Here is a 17,426-nt window from a genome sequence, read left to right on the forward strand (position 1 = left end):
TAATTTTTGGCCTTTTCGAAATTCTTAGCGCACGTCGGCTGCCTTTTGACGATTTGTCTTCATAAATCGAAAGTGGGCGCACGCCACGCCCCCCCTTTTAAGAGCTTAAAACCTAATTCCGGGATTTTCTCGGCCTGATTCCGGGGGCTTTTAGTGGGAGACAGTTCGCCCCAAACCCCAACTGACTGACTTCTGAGCTTTGCCAAAAACTGACACGCTTAACTAATTTCAGTGTCGACGGAACATGTTAACCGAATTAAAGTGACAGGCTCCTTCAGGCGGAGGACGCACTGCCTCTGCATCCCAGTTCTGCCTTGCCAGCGGCGCGGCTCTTGGCTTGATTAATTTTTGGCCCGACAAGTGGCAGACGCAAATCATCATCGTTGTGGGATGCGGATTTGGATTCACATTCGGATTCGTGGTGACGCAGTGCAGGGTGCGGGTAATTGCGTATTTTGCGAGTGAGCACACTAAAAGACAGCAGAAGCAATCATACAAGTGCACTTGAAGAAATAAAGTACACACTATACGTAGATTTCAAGTTATAATATGAACAGAACAAAATTTAGCGGAATTTCTCAGTTTAGAAGTATTCATACTTTCTCTCCCTCGGAAGAATCTTTAAAAACATATTTTTCGAATTGTTCTAGAACCTAATGTTCAACATAAAAGTTGCTCCTACACTTCAAGAGCTCTAAAATAAAATAAGTATTTAAAATATAAGCTAGGACACATTTAAGTGCGATTTCTTTGAGTGTAACAACATCGAGACAGAGAAGGTGTGGGATGTGGAGGAGGAGGAGCATGATGGGTGGACAAACCGCAGGCGGATGATGCGTCGTTTGCTGGAGTGGTCGTAGTCGTTCTCGTGGATGTGACTGTGGCGACGGGCGTAGCTGAGGACATGTGTGGAGCTGGTGCCCGAGGAGCGTGCCGAGTTGCATCTGGACAGACAGACAAACGAGTACGGTTGACAAAAATAATGCAGCGTCCAGGAGGAGCTCCCATAGTTGCTTCTTTCCAATCTAATTTATGGCCACCCAAAGAAGAAGCTAACTAGAACAATGGGGCTACGGATTAGCTCGACTTTGCGTGTCAAGGCTAAAGCCTCGCCGAGTTCTGAGAATCATCGGCCAGTTCGACAACTTAATGCCGCTGCCAAGTCGTTCCGAGTCAACTTCAGCTAATTACTCACAACCAGCAAGTGGAGTGGAACCGGGTCTGCTCCGAGATCAAAGAAGTGCGGACAAAGAAGATGCCAAACCCAATCAGCCGCGAACGATGAGGGCCAAGATATATACGCTTAACATACTCAGAACTTCCGAATACCCTAACGTGCACAAAATACTCTCAAAAAAGAAACAAAATTAAGATATATGTGCACACTAAATGAAAATTACGGCAAACCTTTATCATAAATTCCATTTCATGTTTATGTTACACAAGTAGTGTTCCATTTGGAAGCCCCATCAAAATTCCCATCGTAATGAAACAAGCTATTTTCATAAACTTCCATTAGATATAAGCCCAAAAAAAAGGAAAAGCCATGATGGAAATGGCCTGCACTTTCATCAAAACGGGAGAGGAGCGTTCGATGAAAATCCAGCTAGGGCATGGCGAACCATTGTGGCACTCTGCTCGCTTAATCAGTCTGCTGGGAGCTGTTATGGCTGGTCGGGATCGCTGTCCGCCTGGCCTGGCTTGGTTACCCACTCATCCCGGTTCGCATGCCCGTTGGCAGTTTCAATTTCGTCGCGCTTATTCGCCGCATTTCCAGCAGATTGGAGCTGGATGGCGTTGCAGCAATGCATATAAATGACGTAGCAATTGAAAGCCATTTGTTATGCGCAGCTTTGCTTTGTTTCGCAATTAGAATTGCCAACTGGGGACACTCAGCCAGCTTTAAGACGTTTACATGGCTTAAAGAGCAGCAGTTTGGATTCTGGTTAAGCAGAAAATACATCCTTAATGAAATTACATTGCTTCTACTTTATTTACAATAAATAAAGGCAGCAGTAAGCAACAGCTATTCGTTCTTACATCTGAAAAGCAACCGGCTTTACATATTCAAACCTCACCCAACTATTAATTGGATTTATTTGAAATAATTTGGGACAGCACAGCAGCGTAATCCTATATCTTAATGCTAACCAACTAGGAACTAATTGAGGGAAATGTTGTAAGTTTTGGCCACGTGAGATTTGGTTTGTGGTTGCGCCCAGCTGCGCCATCAGATGGAAGTCGTTTGTCTGCGGTTCCATCGCCACACGGTGGCGTCATCGCACACGTAGACCAGCACGCTGGCATCGCGGGAGAAAGCGATCTGGCGCACAGTGGACACGCTGCGCGAATTGTGCAGGGTGGTCATGTGGGCGCCTTCGGGATCGCTGGGATCCAGCTCCCACACATACACCTTGCCCTGCTGATTGCCCAGGGCAATCACCTTCTGCCACGGATTGAAGCCGAACCTCACAAACCAGATCTCGCACTCGTCGTACTCGAATTCCGCGATGATCGTGCAGGAGGAGTCACTCGGCTTCACCTGCTCGAAGCTCTGATGCAGTTGTCCCGGCTTCCAGCAGACAATGGCATTTTCGCAGGACTTGGAGAGCACAAAGTTGCCAAACCACTGCACACAGTCCACATAGTTCCTGTGTATATCCCGCGTAGAAAAGTCGGGGAAGTGCTTGGTCACCGTGGGGAAAGGCAGCGTTGACTTCTCCTGGCTGAAAGTGCTCGACAGTTCGATCTTGTGATGGAACTCGGGCGTATTCAGACACCACAGCTTAAGTGAGTGATCCATGCCGCTCGACACAATGCGATCTCCACGCATATTAAAGTCTATGGACAGCACCTCATCGCGATGTCCCTCCACTCCGCCCAGAATGGCAATGCACACGTGGCTCTGAATGTTCCACAATCTTATCGCGTGATCCTTGCTGCCCGACAGCAGAAGCTGCAGCTTGTGCGGATGGAACTTCAGCTCGTTAATGGCCTGTCCATGGCCGATGTAGTTGCCCACCGCCTCGTTCTGCTCGACGTCAATAACCCGGATGACTCCACGGTATCCAGCCGCGGCTAAGAGCGGGGAAGAGGTCTTCAGGTCGTACGACCAGGCGCAGGTGTAAAATACCTCATCGGGCTGGGGAGGGAATTCAAGATTTGTTGATGTATTTCGAGTTTGTACAATTTCTTTCGAGACCATATCTAGTCAACTGATCTATAGGGTCTTGAAAGTATTCTGTATCCTGGCGACTCACATCCGGATCTGCGTAGCAGTGGAGCAGCTGCATCCCGCCCTGTCGGGGGCACTCGTAGACGGTCACCCGGTTGCTGCCCGCCGTGGCAAAGACCTGTGGCTCATCCTTGCCCAGCAGCGTGTTGAAGGCAACGCCGAAGATGTTGGCTCCGTGGTTCTCCTTCACGTGGGTGCTTCGGGGTAATCATTTGTGGGTTCAGTATCAGTTGCCAGCTCAGTTATTGGATATTCTTACTCGTATTTGTAGGCGGCGCGGCTCTTTGGCTTCGATTTGGTGCTCCGGCGACCGCGGCGCTTGCTGCGCGTGCTGGATGACGGGGACTTGCTGCGCGAGGTGGTGCTGTTGGTGGTGTAGCTGGCCGACTCATCCTGCAGCCGGCACATGGCCCAAAAGATCCATTAATTCTCGGTTCGCACAGCCATTTGTCATTCGCTACTCACGCCGCATGATTCCTCCGACTCCTCGGGCTCGTTGCCGTTTTTCACTTTATCACTGCTCATTTCGAATGCGCGGCACGTTTGCACGGTTAAATGAAACAAATTAGGCCGCGACTTCAATAAACTATTCGATAATGCTATTTTAAATGTTTAAATAGCGAGGCGAATGAAAATGTTTTTTTTTTGGCGGCAATGGTGTGACCCCAGTCACAGATCGCGATAAATACCCAGGCATTGCAGGCAGTACGGTCTTACCATTGCGCAGCGTGGCCACCTGGTCACGATCAGCTGGCCAGTGTTGGCAAACATTAAACACACTTAGGCGGGAAAGTTCAAAAAGTTCAAAAATGACAAAACACATGCGCAAGCTAGTTTTTTTTTTAATAAAGATAACAAACAAATGTAGGACAATAAACATGCCATGGATTCATGTGCGGTATTCAAACTTTGTACATGTATTCACAAAATTACACTGGTCGACAAGACTAGGAGAGTTGCTGCTTGCGAGTGGCGTAAAAAGTGGAAGATATAGTTTCTCAGAAATGCAAATGTGTAAAATAATTAAAGTTAGTTCTTCAAAAAACTGCCAAAGGAACATACTTTTATATAAACATATCATTTGTACTCCAAGCAGTTTTGAATACATTTAAAGTATATCTTCCAGTTTTCACTCCTTCAAAAGCTTACTACGTACGAATGTAAGTATGATTTAATAGTTTCATGGAGTATTTAAACGTAGTAAGCAATTTCTTGAACATTTTTTTGTCCAAACGCGGCAACGAAACATTTACAATCACGCAGAGCGCGGGTGGGGAACAAAACAAGTGTCCTTTTCTTCTTTTTTATTTTGATTAGTCTAGGATAAAATAGTTATTTACAACAGAAGCGAGCAAAAGATTTGGGGTAGGGGACAGAGGCTAGACAGAAGATTACAGCAGTGGAAATCGCAGACAGAGGTCAGCAGACAGATAGATTGGATAGAGGAGAGATAGAGAGACAGAGTTAGAGTTATTTGTGTATATATAGAAAGTATAGAAAGTAGTTCATTCTGGAGCTGTGTGGTTGTTGGTTGGTTGGTTGGTTAACGCAAACGTGAAACGATAAAGGCAAATCGAACGAACTGAAGAGGCGTAACGGATAAACGTTAGTCTAGCATAGAAATCAAATTTCAAGTACGTTTTGTTCGTCGACATGGACCTGGCCCAGGTGGGTGTCCTTAGGCGCCGTTGCCGGTGCACCGCCGCTGGGTTACTGCAACTGCCACTGCTGCCGGCACTTCCCGCTTGACTCTCGGTCGCCTTGGCACTTGGCTCCGTGGTTGCGCTGGAGGAGGTGGTGGCTTGGGATGTGGATGTGCTGGCGGGCGGTGGTGGTCCTTTGTCGCCGGGATCCTTCGATGGACTCTCCTCCATCACCGATTCCCTTACGGTTTCCAGGGCGGGTTGAAGCTTAGGGGCAGGTGGTGCGATAGTTTCGCACGAGGTGTTGGATGGTGGACCCGTTGGGCCACTGTGGGTCTGCGGCGCCTGGGAAACGCCCTTGGTGCGACTCTCTATGCTGTCCTGGTTGTCAGCGCCTGGTGTGGCACCTGCACCAGCACCTCCACCCGCACCTGCTCCCCCAGGCGACGCCTCCTGCAGGCTGCAACTCCTATTGGAGTTGTTGTTGTCCTGCTGCTGGTCATCGTGTCCGTGACTGTGGCTGTGGCGACTGCAGTTCAGGTTCTTGCAGTTCCCATTGCAGCCCTCCCTGCAGAAGTAAATGGCCGCCAGTTTCGAGTGCCAAGGCAGGCGGTCAAGTTTTTCGGCGCCCAGCAGTTGGCAGTGAGTAACAGCGAACCGGTGCAAATGGGCAATTTTTGGGTAACGAGACACCACGTTGATTTGACGTTGCATAGCATTCGGATTGTTTGTGTGTTTTGTGTAAAAGTTTTCATTTAGTTTTCATGTTTTTTTTTTTTTGGTTTTAGGTAAATAGTTTTGGCAATAGAAAGAAAGAATATATAAATAGAACATCAGTTGAGAGATTGTTATAAAGCTTTTGGGTTTAGTAGGGGCAGAGGACTGGACTTTTCCCACGAAGATTGCCTCACTATACAAAAAATAACTGTCAATTATCCTCATGTTTTAAAACTCGCCCTTCAAGAGTTGTAGTTTTCACATTTATATAAAAATAAATAAAATATTTTATACTTGTAGAGCAACTTTTATAAATGCATCGAATCTGAACCAAAACAAAAAACCTAGAGCAAATGGCAATCCGAGTTAACTGCGTAACTTTGTGAGTTATTTCACGAAAATCAAAATTAAAACAAATGGGAAAACGACTTTCAACTCAACCTCACTTGGCAAGGTAAATCGAAGAATCGTGTCATGTGTGGACCCGGTAGGTAGAAAAATGTTTATTAATTCATGTTCCCCGGCACCTGAATACAATGGATACGGCATACTCCATACATATGCAGATGACATTCGGGAGTGGTTCGGAGGTTTTGGGGGAGGATTTAATTGAAAGTGTGGTAAATAATAAAAATGCACTGATGCATTGGGCTTGTATTTGCAGAGAGTCCACTTTTGCGGCTGGTAAGTGAACCAAAATCGGGTTGTAAAATGCATAGCTTACCGGAATACTATTTTAACATTTTCAAAATCAATAAAAACGCGTCTTTTTCTGACATAAAAACTGTAATTCGGCTTAGTATTCAAGCTAGCAATATGTTTTGCGAGTAAAATAATATAAAAAAATTGCTAGCTTAAATGCTGAGTCCTGTAAAAATCCTAAAAAATATTATTTCAATTTCAGCTCTTCAAAAATATTCTGGTTAAAGTTGTATGTCGAATTCAAAGGCGAAGTTATAGCAGAAGGAAAAGAGGACGGATTAAATTCAGTAGAAGCACACAGAGAATTCCATCTGGTGAATTGACAAACGAATTGAGTAGACGTAATGCAATACACCGAAAGAAATGGCGAGCACATAAGTAAGACACCGAGAGTTGAGTTAGAGACAGTACTTCAATAAAATACGGTGCTGCGATTCGTTAGGGGCGGTGTTTTGGGGTCTTAACCTTAGCTTAGTAACTCTCAAGATCCTTAGAATACAGTACACAGTTATACGTTACGTAAGGCTAGGCTATAGCTAAGAAATACTCGATATCTGCAAACGTTCTATGGCAATGAGTTCGATGAGTTATAGAAAGACAGTATAGATACGATCGATGACGATAATGATGAAGGTGATTATAATGGACTAGAGATCCTTTTTATTACTGGTAGAGCAAGGCAAAGAATAGATCTCGATAATCGAAATACACGAACTGAAGAGAGCACTACAAAGAATGAGGATAGAAAAAGTCGGTAACAGAGTTAGAAAGAAGTTGAAAGTAGAAAGTAGAGAGAGGTGAGATTTAGGTGAATAATAGTGGTTATTGTGGGTTATTGGATTCATGTGGGCGCGAGTTGGGGTATGGTTTTACTATAGAAGAGATGTTAGAGTTCAAAATCAACAGAGTTAACGACAAAACCAAAGCGACAAGGTTGACTCGATGGGAACACTTACTCTTCGCTCTCAACGGATGAGGACGCAATCTGCCCCAACTTTGTTTTACCTGTTGTGGGGCTTCTGCTCAATAACACAGACACACACACAGTAACAGTAACAGAACGGATATAAAAAGAAAAATATTCAGATATTTGTATACATTCAATAGGTTTAACAAGGACCTCGAAATAACGAAGGGTTCGTCTTTTGGGTGTATGCTTATTATATAGCGAAATTAGATGATTCGATGATGGGTAAATGGACTGGGTTATCGCTGAGGGGGAAAGCTTGCCTTGGGTGCAAATCCGAAATTTTGAAACTACGCAGCATTTCAGTTATTTTGGGTCCTACTCAAAATGGTTAACAAGGCCTACACCAATTCGATGGGAGCCCCAAAGAAGCCCAAGCTGAAGCAGAGTTGTCCACAGATCACTTCGATTCGATCGACTCGCTATCCTCTTGGTCAGGCTAGCTCGCCAAGAAGCTTGCAAAATGTTTTTTTTTTTTGGGGAATATCTTAATTGGGGCCCAGAGCCACCACTTTCACCTACCTTGATTCGTCTATGAAGACCGCCTCGAGCACACGAGCCGCGTAGTGCAGATTCCGCTGCATGTCCTCGTAGGCGACGGTCTCATGATCCATGCGGCGGAGGAGACTGCGTATCCTGTGGAATTCAAGAAATTATTAGTTTTATAGGTGTAACTATAACTTTGTAACTTTAGTTTTAGTTACATACGTTTATGTGTATGTTGTGTTAAAAAAATTAATAATGATAATGATAAATAATTGTGAAGATAAAATTTAAAAATCAGGTATGAAAGTAAGAGGGGAAAAAGCGTATTTACTTGAGTTGTTATGTACATTAATTAAAGTTGGATTAGCTAACTTTGGGTATGTACAAATACAAGTATTACTCCTAACTTAAATTTATTTAAATTTACAAAGCATTATAGCATTATAGTCTACGAATAAAAGAGCAAAATATATGTAACGTCACGTTGACATTAAAATATTGCCCAGTTTAACTCCCTTAACTTTTTTTTAGAGCTTATAAGAGTTTGGGCATAGAGAAAATTCCTTAATCTTTAGTCAAATTTAAGACTTATGTGTACTTTATCTAAGTACATATGTAAATGATTGTCGATCACATGTTCTTCTTTTGATCTAATTGTATCGTAACAATACAATTTTTCTTTAACTTGTATCGGTCAGAGTAAACTAACAGTAAATTAAACCAAACCACATTTTAAATCTGAGTGAAACGTCAAAACCCTAATACGTTAAATTGAAATGTATCGCTTAGAAAATTAACCATTTTCTGTTGCCTTTTACATAAAGTATATTTGTGTGTTGATCGGCTGAGAGCCACATTCGTATCGGATCACTTCAGAAGCTTATACCATGAAAAGCCCAATTTTCATTACTCTGTGCCTCCTGGCATTTGTGGTCCTAACTGAAGCCCAAGTCACAAGACCCCTTTGCCCGTGTCATAGAATTTATTTACCTGTCTGCGGATCGGACCACGTCACCTACAGCAACATATGCGAACTCAGATGCGCAGCGAAAGTTATGATGATTAAAGTGGCCAAGAAAGGAAGATGCTAGTATCATATAATAATAAATGTAGATACAAAACAATTTCAAAAATGTCATCTTAATTCTTAAATGAAATAAATTAAGTATAAAATATAAAATACAATAAAAATAAATATTAATTGGAGTGAAGCGATATAAAGTCAAAGCCGGTACCACGAATAAATCAATGTCATAAAACGTGAAATTAAAATGTATCGCCTTAAGTGTATTCCCTTTGCCTTTTCCCTTAAAAAACAGTATCCATTGGATTTGAAAGTTGGATTCGTATCTGATCAGTGCAAACAAAAAACAATGCGTTGCAACAATTTTTTTCTCGCTGTGTGCCTACTTGCAGCTTTGCTCCTGACTGAGGCCCAAAAATCTCGTTGCCGGTGTCCTAAAATCTTTGAGCCTGTCTGCGGATCCGACAACATCACCTATTCTCACTTATGCTTACTTATATGTAAAGCCTCGCATGAAAATGTAAATTATGTCAAGAAAGGAAGATGCTAGTACTCAAAAGTACACTTTTTAAATATATTAAGGGGTTATAAAAGAAATCCTTCTTTACTCTTCTTAAAAAAAGAGAAAAAGGTTCGTCACATAGGTTGTATGTCAAAGGTGGTTTTCTTTTGTTTTCTTCTTTGTACCGTGATATAAGTGGTTTTGGATTGATATTAAAGTTTGCTCAAATATCGTATACCTACTGTAGTTATTGGATATTTGATAGGAACTTACCTTCCGGCCGCTTTGTTAAGAGCATCTGGCGTGTCGACTGGCGGCAAACTTTCCGTATCCCATTGCCCGGCGGCGAACGACATATTCGAGGGCGTTTCGAAGGAGTGTCCCGACTCCTGCGGTATATCGGTGTCCCCCCGCAGGAACGAATTGCCGACGCCCACGTTAATCGAATGCATGGCGGTATAATCGGCCGAATCGCGACCCACGACCATTTCGGTTTGCGATAGATTGGCCGACGAGATCTGTATATTATCGGCCAGATAGTTGGTGGCATTCGGCGATGATGGCTGCATTTTCGCGGCGGCGGCTGCGACGGAGGCGGCTGGTCCGGAATTTGATGGGCCCTGATTGCTGGATCGGCTGTCGCCGGCGGACGCGGATCCGTTGGATCCACCGGAAGCACGAAAGCTCAGTCGCTCCGCAAGTGGTTCACTGAGCGGCGTCTGGGCGAAGCCAATTCCCGGCGCTGTGCTGCTGCCGGCGGTGGATGAGGGCGATGCCAGTTGGCCGTCGAATTGGCTGAAGTTGCGGCTATTGGTGCGTCGGATAATCGTCAGTGAGCCGTGTCCTGCAAGAAAGCCGTTGAGAATTCAGTGGGCGAAGGAACTGAATCGGTTGCTTATATATAGTTATATCACTCTCACTGTTGACACATTGATTAAGGACCTACTGGGATCTAACGAAGCACACAAGGCACCCCCAAAGGTCTTGAAAATGCAAGAAGGGCTTGGGTGAAACCAGTACAGTGGTAACATAGCTATGCGAACCATATGCAAAATAAGGTTAAATAGGTATAGAAATGTGTGAAGGAATTTTTAAATAAAAAATATAATTTGATTTTATGAATAATTCTTGTAATATAATTTGTAATTCAATTTGTTACCTCACTTTGTTTTTTATTAATATATTATAATTTCAATAATGTTGTGTTTCTGAAAACAACATGGATTATATCAAAGAAAGTGAACAAAGAAAATCTTTTTTTAATTTTAACTTTGCATTTTTCCCTCCGTTGTTCGATCAAAAATCGTTGGACGCAATGGACAAGAAATCAATAATTTATTCCCATCATTTGAAGCCATTGTAGCATGGCATTCTTTATTTAGTTTAGCCCCCAGTGAGGGCAAAATGCTTAACGAGCAGCGAACAAAAGCCCCAAAGAAGTTGCTTCTCCCCAAAGGCATGTCCTGGCCCCACTGCCCACCATCCCCACCAGCCCCCCCCCTCTTTGAGCTGGCTGAGTGGCATCATCCTAAGTTGGCCCTAAGTTGCCATCCCGGGCGTGTCGAAAAGTGCAAAGGATTTATCTGTGTGTGTTTGTCAAGTGGCAAGTTGGGGAGGGGGTGCAGGGAGCCATCTATCTGCAAATACCCCAACCCCATAGGGTTTGCTGCCCCAAGATGAGCGGAGTGTCTTCGTACTGGCTGCGAGAATCTTAACTGCATTCCATTTATTTTGACAGTGCAAGCACCTCGGTAGAAAGGTGATGGGGCAGTCATAAAATCCGCTTTATGCTGCACTTAAATTTATGTTACACCCGAGATTCCTTCGCTTAACTGCTAGATACGCGGGCTCTTTATCGAGTCGAGTTTTTTGGGATGAAATGTTTTATGCTCCTTTTACTGGCGCCTCTTCACGTCCTTAATGACTTCCAACGCTTCGTTTTACCCCACAATGTTGGGGTAACCGGAGGAAAGTGCTCTGCTGGCATCCCCACCTGGCATCGCCTTACGACTAAAAACCCAATTTCTGGTGTAGTTTTGACCCATGTGAGCACGGCGATGGAAATTGCCGGCAATTAAATGGTCTGATGGCCGCATAAAGTGCGTTTCGCAACTGGTAACATGATCGATGGCCCACCATCAATCTTTTTTATACACTAAGATACTTTAGGTTTCTATCTACTGCTGTGCTAATCATATATACAACCTAGTTCTGCAAACTACTCTATCTATTACTGTATAATAAATAAATAAATATTTGGTTAACTAAAGTGTATCTGATATTCGGGAAACTATCGACTATAGCCTCATATCTTGTTATTATTTGCTAGCTTTAAAAATATCATAAATTAAAAACTGTAAATTTGGTGCGAAATTCAGGATTTAATGCTCTACAGTCTATGGATTTCCTATAAGTATATAATCAAACTTACTATCAGGTTGTATTCATTATAATCTGCAACGATGCATTGCTATATTCCTATTGCGTTTTGCCTGTTCGCTCTTTTGGATTTGACAAACGGGGTGAACGAAAAGGAAAGTTCTACCTATTGTGGACCCTATGGTGTGTGCTGGGATAAAAGATTTAATATGTGGCCCAAGGGAAAGTAAAGAAAAAAGCTTGTGACTTGTAATTATGATACCAGAAAAAGATAAAAAGTGACTTTCGATAATAAAGTTGGTTGTACGTAGGTTTAATACTTAAAAGGTATGATACAAGCTTTAAAGTAAATAACATTACTTGTTCGAAATAGGTTATTTCTTATTATTCCTCAGATTAATTACGGGCAACTAAATTATAAATTACAAATTAAGAAAAATTAAAATTTAACGCTGTAATGACTTCCTCATTTATAGATATATGTATACAGATTTCTATCAGTTCCTATTCACAATATTTTGTGGCAATGCATTTCTATAATTTAATTGTGCTTTGCCTGATTCATTTTTTGGATTTGACAGCCAGGGGGAAAGAAAATGATGGATTTATTTTTTGCATACATAACTATAGAGGATGGTGCTGGAATAACAATGCAAGTGTTTGGAGCTACGGAAGATAGATGCGATATCCGCATGAGACCAACGATCGGGTTGTAGAACAAGCCCTATAAGAATATTTTACGATTCAATAAAAAAATACAAACTTCAGGGTCAATAATATCAGTTGTTTGAAATAATTTATGTGTATATTAACCTATTACCTAACGCTGTTATTGATTTTCTAGCCCCTGAAAGTGGTTTTAAAAAAGCCCTCTATATCTGGTCAAATTAATTGGGTTAAACCAAACAATAGCTCAAAAATGTAATTAAGACCACTGCGCTGCGATGCAATTTCAATTAGCCGATTTGGTTTCCAAACACAACAATCCACGAAGTGCCATCCCATCTAAATTCCTGCAACTTCCGAGCGATGTCAAACCGACTTAGCCACCGCAATCTCCGCAGCTGGTGCTGAATGGATTATGCACGGAGTATCCTGTCCTCAAAATGGAAATTATAATGCCACCAGGAGCAGGAGCACTAGGTTTAGATGATGAAATATGCAAAAATAATGCACACAACAGCGGGGACACAACTGGGTTGCAAAATGCCATGAGCTGCGCTTTACTTACTTGCCACTTGACCATTTATTGTCGCATTTGAGCCGCTGCCACTGAGCTCGGAGACCGTGGGACTGGCGGCTTCTTGTGCCGGCGTACTGACACCACCTGCTCCTCCGGACGCCGATCCCGTCCCGGTTGCCGTTCCGCTTGCAGGGCCAACTGACTCACTCGCTGCACCGCTCGCTGCACCACCACCGCTGCTGCTGCTGCTCGTTGCCGCACCACTTGTGCCGCCAGTGGAGCCCGCCCCACCACTTGCCTCGTCCCGCTTGCTGGGCAAACTCTCCGGCGTGCTGGCAACTGAAAGTAAAAGTATAAGTGTTATTACGTACTATTATTTAACTATATTGCATACAAATGTATCTATAGAAATAGTAAAAACATCAGAAGAAATCGAAAGAACATTTAAGCTGAATTTCAGATATTCTACTTAATGTTTGTTTAAGTGTGTATCTGAATTTCGTTGTGGCATCCAACAGGTTTCCGCATGGCAATCAGTATTCAAACTATCCTCGCTTGTGCACGCATCCATATGAGCCCCAAATCCTTTTGTTGTCTTTCACTTGCTGCAAATCCCCCGTTTCTAATGCTGTCGGTCTTAGCAAAAGTGTATTTGTGTTGTGTATTTTGTTTGCTTCTTGGCCAAAAGGGTCGGGAAACTTTTTTGCGGATTCCTTAAACTGGAAGGGCGTATCTTAAACACAGACAGCAAATGGTTCAGTAGATATTGAGAATGCTATATATCACTGTTTTATTAGATTTAAACTAAGTGTTAAAGTTTGATAGATTATTATTTTAAAATAAATTCTTCTGTCTACAAATATTAATATTCATGTTTTTAACTCAACCATCTATTCATTGTGAAAAGAGCATTTGGCAGTCGCTATGGCATCCGTGATTCCCCACTTATTTTCCTTCCGCTTAAGCTTTTCTTCAGCTTCATCTTGTAATATCCTCTGCTTTGATTCGACCAGGCTAAGCTGCCTCCTTTGCCACTACAAGATTAGACTGAAATTGCTTTTGTGCGTTGAAAGGATTTTATTAGGCCAAGCTAAAAAAGATTTTTTTGTGCGAAAGTTGCCAAGGCCAACAGCTGCGAGCAACTAGCGAACTAGGGGAACAATAAGCGTTTATACATATATATTTATAGAGATTTATAGAAAGATTCAATTTTCATTTGCTTATACTTTATATTGCGTATACGCCACGTCGTCTAAATGATGGGCATTTCCCATTGAGTGACGAGATTATTTACAAATTTACACAGTTATAGTTAAAATCCGTTTATAATCCGTATATAATTCATTAGAAATTTTTCCCCTGAAAAACGGCATTTGAACTTTAGGAAGTGCTTACGTAACGTTGTATTGCTGAAGTTTTTCCACGAAACTACGGCTTGCAAAGTATCGATCAAGTGTGCAAGCTCCATTCTTGGCTAATCTGTCTAGCATTATAGCCATGCGATATTTGCTCTTTATTGGATTTTTCCTGTTTGCTCTTTTGACCCTGTCTGTGGGTCAGGAGTTTTGCCATTGTAATCTTATACTTCAACCATTGTGCGCATCGGACTCCAAGACCTACAACAACTACTGTGAATTCAAATGTGAAGTTAGAAGTGGAAACCCCATAAAAGTGGTAACATGGAAAAAGTGCCAGTAATATGTATATCCACCTGGTTATAGCCGACCAAAAGTTATATGATGTAATGTGAATAATAAATGCAAAATGTCTTTTGGATTGTGAAGCTAAAAACGGACTCTACATTACTGTGAATAATTGGGGAAAGTGCGGGGAAACTAAAGATGAATTGCCATTTTTATATCGACTTGCACGTGTATGATAAAAAGTGTTAAATAATTAAATTTGTAAATAATTTAAAAATGTACATATATGCTTCTGGTTTCAGACCGAATCGCTGAAGCTTAAACTGTGTTTACACAAACGATATTGCTTAAATCTTCTTCGCAGTATTTATTTCCAAAAGGTTCATGACAATGCAAATAAATAGAAAATTTAAATGCATAAATATTTATTCATACTTATTTTATTGTCATAACAATGCCGGAAAATTAGACGAAAGACAACTGTCTACAGAGAACTAAATATTTAAGTGTGCATTTTTTGAGGCTGCTGTTATTGACCCCATTTTTGGCTTGGCTTCTAATTAGGCAAATGTTGCCATAACTTTACCCAACAAATAAAGCAAAATATATTAATAAATTAATGAAGTCCTGCGTATCAATATTGCATATTATAACTAAGTCTTGGTAGAAGATTCGGTGGAATAGGACTGCGAGCATCGGTTAACTTTGAACCTTAGAAAGTGCTGAAGTCACGGTTTATTGCTGTAGTTTTTCCAACTAGGGCTTGCTAAGGTGGCAGGTTCTGGCTTATCTATAAATAAGTGGCGATCATGTGGGAAAGCTCCAGTCTTGCCAAGCCTGTCTAGCATTATAGCCATGCGTTGCCTAGCCTTCATCGCTTTCTGCCTGTCTGCACTTTTGGCCCTGGCTGTGGGCCAGGTATTCCAGTACGATTGCCCGTGTCCTCGAAACTATGATCCTGTGTGCGGATCGGACTCCTTGACCTATACTAACCCGTGTGTTTTGGATTGTTTAAGTAAAAACGGACGCTCCATTACTATGGAAAAGAAGGGAAGATGCTAGAAAACTGAATATGGATCGCCAACTCGTATCGACTTACATTCGTATGATGAAAAGTGAACAATAAATAATATGTATAAATAATTTAAAAATGTATATGCTTCTGGTATCAGGACGAATCGCTAAAGCTTAAACTGTGTTTATACAAACGGTATTGTTTAAATCTTTTGTGGTACAAATAAAAATAGTTTAAATCGTAAAATCTATCAATTTCTGCAATTCAAGGTGATGTGATTACTAATATTTTTTCTGACTCCGTAGTATTTTTTTCCAATAATTTCATGCCAATGAAAACTAATCCATTTAAATAATTGAATATTCATATTTATTCAATTGGTATGCCGAAGCCGGGTTTAAAATAATTTATATGAAAAACAACTGTCTAAAAAGTACTGAATTTCTATGTGTGCACTTTTTAGGTTTCTGTTATTGACCCAATTGTTGGCTTGGATTCTATTTAGACAAATGTTGCCATAGCTTTAGTCAACAAATAAAACAACAATTATATTATAAAAAGCCAGGGCTGCGGAATGAAAGTAGGGTTTTCAGATGTTTTGATTAGCACTACATATAATGAATTGACTTGACACGCATACAGCTGTGTTCAAAAAAATAGCAGTGCTTGGGACCTGCGAGTTTAAGTTATATATATAAGTTATGTATATAAGAAATATATGTAAAATATGCAAATATATATTTAATATTATTTAAGCTATGATTTAAATCTGCCCAATTTAAAAATCTCGAAATATTTATTCAAAATACTTAAGTATTGAAAGAACTATATGACCTTCAAAAATTTGCCACTTTATAAATTAACAAGTAATTACATTTTTACAACCTGGTTCATAATGTGAAAGACAGGTGATTTTGAAGTGACTCATCGAAGATTAATTTTAAATTATTCCCAAAAAGCGTAATCTTTGGTGGCGAAAGCCACTTGAACATAAGTATTGAGTTCATAAATCACTGCAAACTTCGGAAGTGGGTACAAGTTTTTGCCAGTGTCGCGTTTTGTACGATTCGTATTGGCGATAAGGTGTTCGAGCGCTATCAAATGCAATGCCAAATACTCTGGTTGATAAGCTGATTTATTTCTATATTTTTTCAAATTGATGATTAATACAAGGCACTTTTATACGATTTACTTTCTGGATTCTTCTTTGGCTTGTGTGTCGAAAGGATTGGGGGCTTAGCACGTTCCGTCTCTCAGAAGTCCCATACTGCGACCCTGACGTTCAACATTTCGGCGTACACAGTCGAACTCGCATCGGTTGGGATAGGTGACCAAGTTGGATCCGCAAACGGGCTCGTAGTTCCTGGGACAGGGACAGAAAGGCTTATCCACCTTCTCCGTATCATCGCAGCTAATGGGCGATATGGTGAGGGCCAGGAGGAGGCACAGGGCCACTAGAATGCTTAGGAATTTCATTGTTACCGGGTTAATCCACTTGCTAGACTGATTCGATACTGGAGCTGAACACATTTTTTCATTCAATGGAGCTTTGGCTGGCTTCGATTTGGCCGCTTATCTTATCAGCTCTCGTGGTGCTTTGGAGTAGTGAGTGTTTTGGTTTTGAGAACTAAACATTGTGATTGGCTAGCCGTTGAAATGCGAGCAATTCCAGTTCCTAAAGCTTGATATGCTAGGCATATGCATTGCAAATTATTTGAATAATTTATGGGCTCCGGCACTTCCAGCTTAATTACTTATTTAGCTTATCGCAGAACCAAACACGCAATTTTTTATAGTCGAATGAAAAGCTCACACCGAAAAGCTATAGCCATACTCACTCCATTACTCACTATATTTAAGAGCTTTTCGCCCATTTCTCTCTGCCTTCTTATCAGCGATCAGGTAGAGTCGAGGGAATTTCCCAATCTAC

At 41.6% G+C, this 17,426-nt stretch overlaps 8 protein-coding genes across 17 annotated transcripts in view; 5 read left to right on the forward strand and 3 right to left on the reverse strand.

Annotated features, from left to right (window-relative positions):
- The window catches only part of LOC117150874 (calcium/calmodulin-dependent 3',5'-cyclic nucleotide phosphodiesterase 1), a 107,544-nt gene that overhangs the window by 9,616 nt on the left and 80,502 nt on the right, over positions 1-17,426 (reverse strand). For 5 of the 10 annotated variants that reach the window (XM_033318006.1, XM_033318000.1, XM_033317998.1 and 2 more), the window contains 5 exons: positions 12,887-13,177; positions 9,550-10,120; positions 7,787-7,900; positions 7,254-7,316; positions 4,874-5,446 (listed from right to left, as the gene is read on the reverse strand). In XM_033318006.1, coding sequence (XP_033173897.1) covers positions 4,874-5,446; positions 7,254-7,316; positions 7,787-7,900; positions 9,550-9,845 — 1,046 coding nt within the window. In that variant the 5' untranslated portion in view covers positions 9,846-10,120; positions 12,887-13,177. The remainder of the gene's footprint in view (positions 1-4,873; positions 5,447-7,253; positions 7,317-7,786; positions 7,901-9,549; positions 10,121-12,886; positions 13,178-17,426) is intronic. The other 5 variants (XM_033318002.1, XM_033317999.1, XM_033318005.1 and 2 more) reach the window with 3 other exon arrangements.
- Positions 2,059-3,909, reverse strand: LOC117150878 (polycomb protein esc). The gene is made up of 4 exons (XM_033318012.1): positions 3,701-3,909; positions 3,495-3,628; positions 3,261-3,432; positions 2,059-3,142 (listed from the first exon to the last, which is right to left on the reverse strand). The coding sequence occupies exons 1-4, from the start codon at positions 3,758-3,760 to the stop codon at positions 2,231-2,233; spliced, it is 1,278 nt and encodes a 425-aa protein (XP_033173903.1). The 5' UTR covers positions 3,761-3,909; the 3' UTR covers positions 2,059-2,230.
- LOC117150882 (serine protease inhibitor dipetalogastin) lies at positions 8,588-8,886 on the forward strand. The gene has a single exon (XM_033318016.1). The coding sequence runs from the start codon at positions 8,638-8,640 to the stop codon at positions 8,839-8,841; it is 204 nt and encodes a 67-aa protein (XP_033173907.1). The 5' UTR covers positions 8,588-8,637; the 3' UTR covers positions 8,842-8,886.
- LOC117150884 (leech-derived tryptase inhibitor C) lies at positions 9,115-9,345 on the forward strand. Its single transcript, XM_033318018.1, has one exon. It carries the CDS (start codon positions 9,124-9,126, stop codon positions 9,322-9,324), a length of 201 nt encoding a protein of 66 aa, XP_033173909.1. The 5' UTR covers positions 9,115-9,123; the 3' UTR covers positions 9,325-9,345.
- LOC117150887 lies at positions 11,725-12,050 on the forward strand. Its single transcript, XM_033318020.1, has one exon. The coding sequence runs from the start codon at positions 11,739-11,741 to the stop codon at positions 11,883-11,885; it is 147 nt and encodes a 48-aa protein (XP_033173911.1). The 5' UTR covers positions 11,725-11,738; the 3' UTR covers positions 11,886-12,050.
- Positions 12,148-12,883, forward strand: LOC117150886. Its single transcript, XM_033318019.1, has one exon. The coding sequence runs from the start codon at positions 12,182-12,184 to the stop codon at positions 12,332-12,334; it is 153 nt and encodes a 50-aa protein (XP_033173910.1). The 5' UTR covers positions 12,148-12,181; the 3' UTR covers positions 12,335-12,883.
- Positions 14,290-14,679, forward strand: LOC117150883. The gene has a single exon (XM_033318017.1). It carries the CDS (start codon positions 14,336-14,338, stop codon positions 14,534-14,536), a length of 201 nt encoding a protein of 66 aa, XP_033173908.1. The 5' UTR covers positions 14,290-14,335; the 3' UTR covers positions 14,537-14,679.
- Positions 16,614-17,028, reverse strand: LOC117150879 (serine protease inhibitor Kazal-type 2). Its single transcript, XM_033318013.1, has one exon. It carries the CDS (start codon positions 17,024-17,026, stop codon positions 16,733-16,735), a length of 294 nt encoding a protein of 97 aa, XP_033173904.1. The 5' UTR covers positions 17,027-17,028; the 3' UTR covers positions 16,614-16,732.

The sequence above is a fragment of the Drosophila mauritiana genome, chromosome 2L (genome assembly GCF_004382145.1).
Source record: "Drosophila mauritiana strain mau12 chromosome 2L, ASM438214v1, whole genome shotgun sequence".
Taxonomy (NCBI): Eukaryota; Metazoa; Arthropoda; class Insecta; order Diptera; family Drosophilidae; genus Drosophila; species Drosophila mauritiana.

Coding starts and splice junctions, on each gene's coding strand:
- LOC117150886 (XM_033318019.1), top strand. CDS start 12,182: ATGCATTTCTATAATTTAATTGTGCTTTGCCTGATTCATTTTTTGGAT.
- LOC117150879 (XM_033318013.1), bottom strand. CDS start 17,026: ATGTGTTCAGCTCCAGTATCGAATCAGTCTAGCAAGTGGATTAACCCG.
- LOC117150878 (XM_033318012.1), bottom strand. CDS start 3,760: ATGAGCAGTGATAAAGTGAAAAACGGCAACGAGCCCGAGGAGTCGGAG. Junction 3,433..3,494: donor CGCGCCGCCTACAAATACGA/GTAAGAATATCC, acceptor ATTACCCCGAAG/CACCCACGTGAAGGAGAACC. Junction 3,143..3,260: donor ACTGCTACGCAGATCCGGAT/GTGAGTCGCCAG, acceptor TTCCCTCCCCAG/CCCGATGAGGTATTTTACAC.
- LOC117150887 (XM_033318020.1), top strand. CDS start 11,739: ATGCATTGCTATATTCCTATTGCGTTTTGCCTGTTCGCTCTTTTGGAT.
- LOC117150884 (XM_033318018.1), top strand. CDS start 9,124: ATGCGTTGCAACAATTTTTTTCTCGCTGTGTGCCTACTTGCAGCTTTG.
- LOC117150882 (XM_033318016.1), top strand. CDS start 8,638: ATGAAAAGCCCAATTTTCATTACTCTGTGCCTCCTGGCATTTGTGGTC.
- LOC117150883 (XM_033318017.1), top strand. CDS start 14,336: ATGCGATATTTGCTCTTTATTGGATTTTTCCTGTTTGCTCTTTTGACC.